The sequence below is a fragment of the Lactuca serriola genome, chromosome 3 (assembly GCF_051521515.1).
Source record: "Lactuca serriola cultivar US96UC23 chromosome 3, Lser_US96UC23_V15, whole genome shotgun sequence".
Lineage (NCBI taxonomy): Eukaryota > Viridiplantae > Streptophyta > Magnoliopsida > Asterales > Asteraceae > Lactuca > Lactuca serriola.
In genome coordinates this window covers 70,597,810-70,605,100 of record NC_136410.1, presented here as the reverse complement: position 1 = coordinate 70,605,100, position 7,291 = coordinate 70,597,810, and the positions used below count along the sequence as shown (strand labels likewise).

Below are 7,291 nucleotides of genomic sequence, written 5' to 3'. Positions count from 1 at the left end.
CAATCATATCTGAATGGAAACGATTATTCATACATTTATGTTGTTTTGTTTTGGAACATTTTTCTTTTGAAATTGGTTATTGATCTTTAGTATCTTCACACACACACACACACACACACACACACATATATATATATATATATATATATATATATATATATATTAATTTTTGAATATATAAGTATGGATATATCTATTATATTCATTTATGAATAACTTCTATATAAATGGGAAATGGACACACATGAGATGTGTTGCCCACATTTTAAACTTGGTGGTGCAATATGGTATTAAAAAGAATGATAAGCCGGTTGAGATAATTAGATGGGCGGTAAAGTGGATTAGGCAATCACCTTCAAGAATTGGCAAATTTATCAAGTTTGTTAAGCTTGTTAATTCGGGTACAACGAAACACTTGGTAAGAGATGTTCCAACAAGATGGAACTCTACTTATCGTATGTTGAATATTGCCCAAGATTATGAAAAAACTTTTGAGAGATACGATCTAGAGGAATATGAGTTTCGTTCCGACATTGAAAATGCGGGTTTATCGATTCCTTCACCGAGCGATTGGCAACATGTTAGGCATTTGTGTCATTTTTTAAAACCATTTTGTGATGTTACTGAAAGGATTTCTGGGACACTATATGTGACATCAAACACGTGCATTGAAGACATTTATTCCATTCGTACACTCTTGGATGATGTTATTTCCGATGCTAGCCTTTGTGATAATGCATTGGCAATGAGAGTAAAGTTGGATAAGTATTTTTTTGATGTAGAAAAAATGAATTTATTGCTCTACTTTGCTTTGATTCTTGACCCGATAAACAAAATAAAGTATTTGGTTATACTACTTGAGGACCGTTATGGAAAAGAAAAGATGGAGGAGAAAAAGAAATATATTATGGATTTTATGTATGAATTATATAATGATTACATTAGAATTCATTCTCCAAGTACTAGTTCTAGTACTACCGAGTCTGGTAATTCATTGTCGATTTTAGGGAAACGCCAGAATCCGGATGCTACGACACCAAAACCACCATTGAGAAATAAACTAAGAGAAAAGATGAAAACAAACATAGTTGAGTCAATTGGCGAGTTAGAAAAGTATTTGAAAGAAAGTGTTGAAGAATATTCGTCAATGTTTAACATTTTAGATTGGTGGAAAGTAAATAGTCCAAGATTCCCGATTCTACCATTGATGGCTAAAGATTTGTTTGCCATTCCTGTCTCGACTGTGGCTTCATAATCTATTTTTAGCACTAGCGGGAGGGTTTTGGATCTGTATAAGAGTTCTTTGACTCCTAAGATTGTTTAAAGTATAATTTGTACCCAAGATTGGCTTTAGGGTGGTATTACAATAAATTGATAAAGGTAGTTGTTTATCTTTAATATTCTTTAATATTTTGATATGTTATGTTTTGTCCTTTTAATACTTATACTATTTGTATAGGATTGGGAGAAGTTGGTACATCTAATTAGAGCTTGGATTGGATATGGAAATGAATGTGGCAACGTGAAGATACAAGATTGATAAATATTTTTGTGAAACTAAGAATCATTTGAAGGTGATTTGAAACTTGGTTATGTTTTGAATTCGGTTATGACTTATGAATTTTACTTTTTTGTTATGTTTAGACTTTTATTGTTTAGTTGGGTTGTCTTTAGACTTATGTATTTTGTTCATTCAACCGTGATGATATTATTAATGTTATTATCATCTTCTTTTTGGTTCATTAAGTTTTATTATTTGAAATATCAAATTTATAAACATAACATACAAGGTAAACAAAAATAAAACCAAATTTCGATAATAAGTGTTTATGTGTAAAATGATGAACTGTTGTAATCTATATTAATACACCACTAATTCTCCAAACATACTTGAAACTCTTTAATTAAAAAAAAATCGAAAAGTGACACTTAAGAAATTTCCGGGTATACCCGATAATTACCCGACCCGACGTTAAACCTGAATACCCGAAACCCGAATTACAATATAGGTCGAGTATCGCGTATTATTTCTTTTAAGAAAATCTTCGTTCTACCTGAAACCCGAAAATTTTATCCGTTCAAATAGACTTTGAGAGATGATAAAGAGATCTTGTACATATCTAGAGATCTTGTACACACGCCGTAGGAAACATATTTGATTTGCATTTGCCGTTAAATGATGTTTATATGGCTGATTTTGAATTATATTGACGTCAAATCATGAGTCACACAAGAACCTAAGTTAGGCCAAAATATCTCTATAAAAAAAAAAAAAAACAAAAGCAAACTCATAAAACTACAACTCGATATAATAGAAGTAAACATATCTGTTTATGTCTTTATAGATAATAACTTAAAACACTAATCTGTTTCTCCATCTTCTTCTCAGCAACCCATCACAGCACAATTGTAAACAAAACTATCAGACCTTTTCCGACCAATCATGCTCCACTCCACCGGCCCTTTGCTAGGCATCCATGAATATATCTCCACCACATTTGCATTATCTCTCCGAGGACCACCAATAACAACCACCCTCTCCCCACATCCTCTAAACGCCATCCCCCACCCATCCACCGACTGTGCTCTTTCCGGCAACCTCCCTATAACCGCCCATTCCTTCATCTTTTTTTCATACTTTTTCACCTCCATTGAAGCTGCATCACCAGCATACAACTCATTACCCACCACCGCCACCAGTGGTGGTGCCATCCTGCCGCCACGACCATCCATCGGCGACATGTTGGGTATTATTGTCCACTTTTTAACATCCAAATCATACTCTTCACCACATGTCAAGGACTTCATCTCATTCCCTATCCCTCCGATTACATAAAACTTCCCATCCATATAAACACCAGAACACATTTTTCTTGGTTTGATCATGCTCGGAAGCATCTCCCAATTCCCCGACCTACTATCATAAAGCTCCACCGTGTCCATGATCATTCCGTTCTGATTAACACCGCCTGCAAAGATTGCCACCTGGCCGAGACTGGCGGAGCCGAATAAACATCTGGGAATGTTCATCGTCTGCCCTAATGACCATGAATTTGTTAACAAACTGTACTTATAACTCGCCTGACCCATTAAATCTCTTCCAAGAACTAGTAGCTCAGTGCCGACAGCCATGGATTCCTTATCAGAAAACTGGAAGCATTGATCGGCGTCCATTATGGGGAGTTGAATCCATATTTTGTTAGATGGATCAAAAGCTTCCCATTTGGCTAAATGGCAAGAAAAATAAACCCAATACTCTACAACTTTGTTATCATGTCTTAATTTATAGATTTCTCCACTTTTGATGAGTTCACGAAAGCTTCGGTTCAGTAAAGCAATGGAACTGTAAGTGGCGCGTGGGCAGCGGATTAGACAGTTGATGGAGTTGTCCCGGCCTATGGCGTTGATCAGATGGCGTGTGTCTAAACCGGGTTCATGTTGGTTAACCGGTTGTGGAGGTGGGATTACGTGATCAAGTAAGCTTCCTAATCGAAGGTCTAGACCATCGTTTTTCATGGATTGATCATGGCTGACATTCTTAGAATTAGCAGCATCTTGTGGAGGTGAATCCGCCGGAAAACCACCATATGCTAGTGTGAGTTCTAGACCATGGTTGTTTTCCGATCGCTGTTTTTCTTGCCGGAATTCGAGTCCTTCGATCCCATAAGCAGCCCATGGGTTGGTTTCGTGGCTGTAGTTCTTGGAAACGAAAGAAGATCGGTCCTCCAACATGTTTTCTTGATTCTGACAAAATGACAACGAAATCTTAAACAAATCGAAAGCAAAACCAATGAGAAATAATCATCGATAATGTACTTACAAGAATCCATATGAAAAAAGATTAAAAACATCATAAAACGATAAATTGAATCAGAACCAACACATATATACATTTTCGATACAAAATCAAATGATCGGATTCGAAGCATTTGACTTACCTACAAAGTAAATGCGGCAGCGGTGGCGTTTCCCCCACTGGAATCGGAATCGGAATCAGAAGGGGTTTGGGGGCTTTGAATTATAATATTAAAGTATTTTTTTATTATTATACGTTTATTTTTTTCAACAATTTCTTGCTATTTATAGTACATTCGAGGAGAGATGATGATTTTTAGAGAGAGAAAAAGGATCGCGGTGGTGACGGCGGAAGGGACCCATGACCACTTGGCTTTAAAGCGTGACTGATAATGCACCATGTTTGTACACGTGTCCTCTATTTTTATTTTTATTTTTCTTTGAATAAATAATTTATTTGTCCAACAACCAAGCCGTATCTGTTTTCTCCTAAAATACAAAACTGGTCCCTGAGCTTCATATAGTTGTCCATTTGTGTCCCTATGTTATGAGTTCCTTCAGCTCAACCCTTTTGATCGACAATTTTCTACCACAATTTTTTTATGTTTGTTAATTTAACGCAGAATGCATGTATTGTAATGTTAATTATATAATCTTGTAGAATAATAAGTAATATTTCGTAATAATATAATGCAAAGGCCAAAGGCTATCGAATATTAAACTAATGAATAAATATTTACTTTTTGTGAATTTATTGTTTGGGTTTAAAAGGATAAGCTTCCGTGACACGTTGGATTTGGAAAAAAGACCAATTTTCGGCCAACCACATTTGCTAAATTTAGAATGTTAGTAGAAAAAGCTCTTAAATCTTCTTTAGTAGAAAATTATTTAAATGTTTTTTTTGCATATTGACAAATCCAATAGGTGAATAACACGTGAGTGGGATTTTAATATATTTTTCAAATGCATGATCATGTGTTATAACATATGACCCCTTTTCCTTTTTTTATCCTTGATGGTTTTGACTTTCCATCCATTGTTTTTTGTTACATCTTTACCTTAAAAAGATAAGGGGATAATGACTTGAAAGGGTAACGAACTTTCGACTTTTGTCACATTTAATCACTAAACTTTTTTTTGTTATCTATTTGCCATTGAACTGTTGAAACTGTTCACATTTTACCCTTATGACCGGCTGTTACCGGTCATAAGGGTAAAATGTGAACAGTTTCAATAGTTTAGTGGCAAATAGATAACAAAAAAAAGTTTAGTGACTAAATGTGAACAAAATCGAAAGTTCGTTTCCCTCTAAAAAGTTCAATGACTAAATGTGAACAAACTTCCTATTGTATTATGTTTTAGCAAAATTATTTATTTTTGTTTAATTGTAGCAACATTTGTTGATGAAGAAATCTATGAAATAAAAAAACAAAATGTAACATCCGGATTTCCAGGTATCATAATTTAAGTATTTGTCTTTTGAGTTAAGAAGAGAGACTCGACGAGTTGACGCCTCAACTCGTCGAGTAAGGTCGCGACTGATGACTCGGATTAATGAATGGACTCGACGAGTCGGTGAGGCGACTCGACGAGTCTGCGTTGTTGGCAGAAACCCTAAATCTTTGGGCCCAAGCCATATTTAAAGGCACTTATTATGGCCTTCAATTACGACTACCTTTCCCATAAGTGAGAACCCTAGCGAGCTTGAGTGTGTATAGTGAGAGGAAGAGCTATCTTGAGCTTTTTGGTGTGATAGATCTGGACCCTTCTAGGTCCAGAGAGCCGAGAATATGAAGATTTAGTAGAGTAAACCTTGGGGTTCGAAGTTAGGAAGCATTTATGGGATTTTTATGGTATATATAGTTACTTTCATCTTACACATAGATATGAAGTATTTTATATAAATTACGAGCTATGTGTGCATATTATTTGAATACTTGTTGTCTATGCTGGATGAACGATTTTATACCTGTTTTAAAAGATTTAAACGGTATATTTATTTTATATCTACAAATATGTTGCGGATGAAACATGAGTAGATGAAATAGTTGGTGTGTGATGAAATAAAATGATGAGAGATAGGTGATGATAGAAATGTGATGATAATTAGGTAAATAGATGATGATGAATATGTGATGTAGGATGAAAGGAGATACCATAACCTTAACCAGCAATGTGGCGATGTAGTCATCTACCAGAGTATAGATGACGACCATGTACTATTCTAGACAACCCAGTGGAAACACCAGTAGGCCCATAACCTGTAGGTGATGAATTACGAGTTCAGGCGATGTTGTAACTACGTATTCATGCGATGATACTCAAACCCCTTACTATGACTTACAAGTTCAGACGATGTTGTAACTACATATTCATGGGATGTCACAAATTTCACATGCCAAACCAATGATCATAATTCACATCAGTGAGAATGGTTCATTTTTTTGTAAAACCAAAATCAAATTGGAAATTTTGATTTTTTATTTTGGAAAATGTCAAACCATTGGTTTTTTATTTCGGTTTTGGTTATTTGTTTTTTTTAAATATATTTTTAGGGTTTTGTTTTTTTTATTTCATAGATTTCTTCATCAACAAGTGTTGCTACAATTTAACAAAAATAAATAATTTGCTAAAACATAATACAAGAGGAAGTTTGTTCATATTTATTCATTGAACTTTTTAAAGGGAAACGAACTTTTGATTTTGTTCATATTTAGTCACTAAACTTTTTTTCGTTATCTATTTGCCATTGAACTATTGAAATTGTTCATATTTTACCCTTATGACCGGCAACAGCCAGTCATAAGGGTAAAATGTGAACTGTTTCAATAGTTCAATGGCAAATAGATAACGAAAAAAAGTTTAGTGACTAAATGTGACAAGAGTTGAAAGTTCGTTACCCTTTCAAGTCATTATCCCAAAGATAAGTGTCTTCCTAAGAAATCGTCATAACATTTGTAACACCTTTTAACGATAACAAACCAAAACTAAATGCATTTACCTTGTTTATTTTGGTAAATTAATTTATAACACATGAAAACTACAGTTATAAAACTAATTAAATTTTTATAACAAAAATTAAAATTATTAATCTAGTATTTTAAATAAATTATTAATTAAGAGATATTTTTAGTTATATAAAATTATAATCATTGATTTTAATAAATATGTAAAATTATATCACCTTATAATCTATATTCAGTTGCGTAACCAAGATTTTGTTTTAGAGTAGGCCAAATAATATACAGAATATGAACGAGTGGCAAAATTCTTCAAACGATAATAAAATGTAACTATATATGCATTCTTAACTAAATTGTTTATTTTAAGTTGCATACGATGTTGTCTTACATCGTTAAAATAATCTAAACCTGAGTCTAATCGACATAGACAACAATGTATTATCTTCTACTAATTTCAAATTTGAATAGAATACGACATATCAAAACCCTAATTCCTTTTTTTAACATATATATATATATATATATATATATAT

The 7,291-nt window shown here is 33.6% G+C and overlaps 1 protein-coding gene and 1 pseudogene across 2 annotated transcripts; one reads left to right on the top strand and one right to left on the bottom strand.

The window, feature by feature from the left end:
* Positions 1 to 244: 244 nt before the first annotated feature.
* On the top strand, positions 245 to 1,255 carry LOC145095369 (zinc finger BED domain-containing protein RICESLEEPER 2-like). The gene has a single exon (XM_079033262.1). It carries the CDS (start codon positions 245 to 247, stop codon positions 1,253 to 1,255), a length of 1,011 nt encoding a protein of 336 aa, XP_078889388.1.
* Positions 1,256 to 2,295: 1,040 nt separating this feature from the next.
* On the bottom strand, positions 2,296 to 4,032 carry LOC145094503 (F-box/kelch-repeat protein SKIP11 pseudogene; annotated as a pseudogene). The gene is made up of 2 exons (XR_013703387.1): positions 3,939 to 4,032; positions 2,296 to 3,744 (listed from the first exon to the last, which is right to left on the bottom strand). The product of XR_013703387.1 is annotated as an F-box/kelch-repeat protein SKIP11 pseudogene (transcript).
* Positions 4,033 to 7,291: the final 3,259 nt, after the last annotated feature.

What these genes read in the sequence shown, in the direction of transcription:
- LOC145095369 (XM_079033262.1), top strand. Translation starts at nt 245, where the DNA reads ATGAGATGTGTTGCCCACATTTTAAACTTGGTGGTGCAATATGGTATT.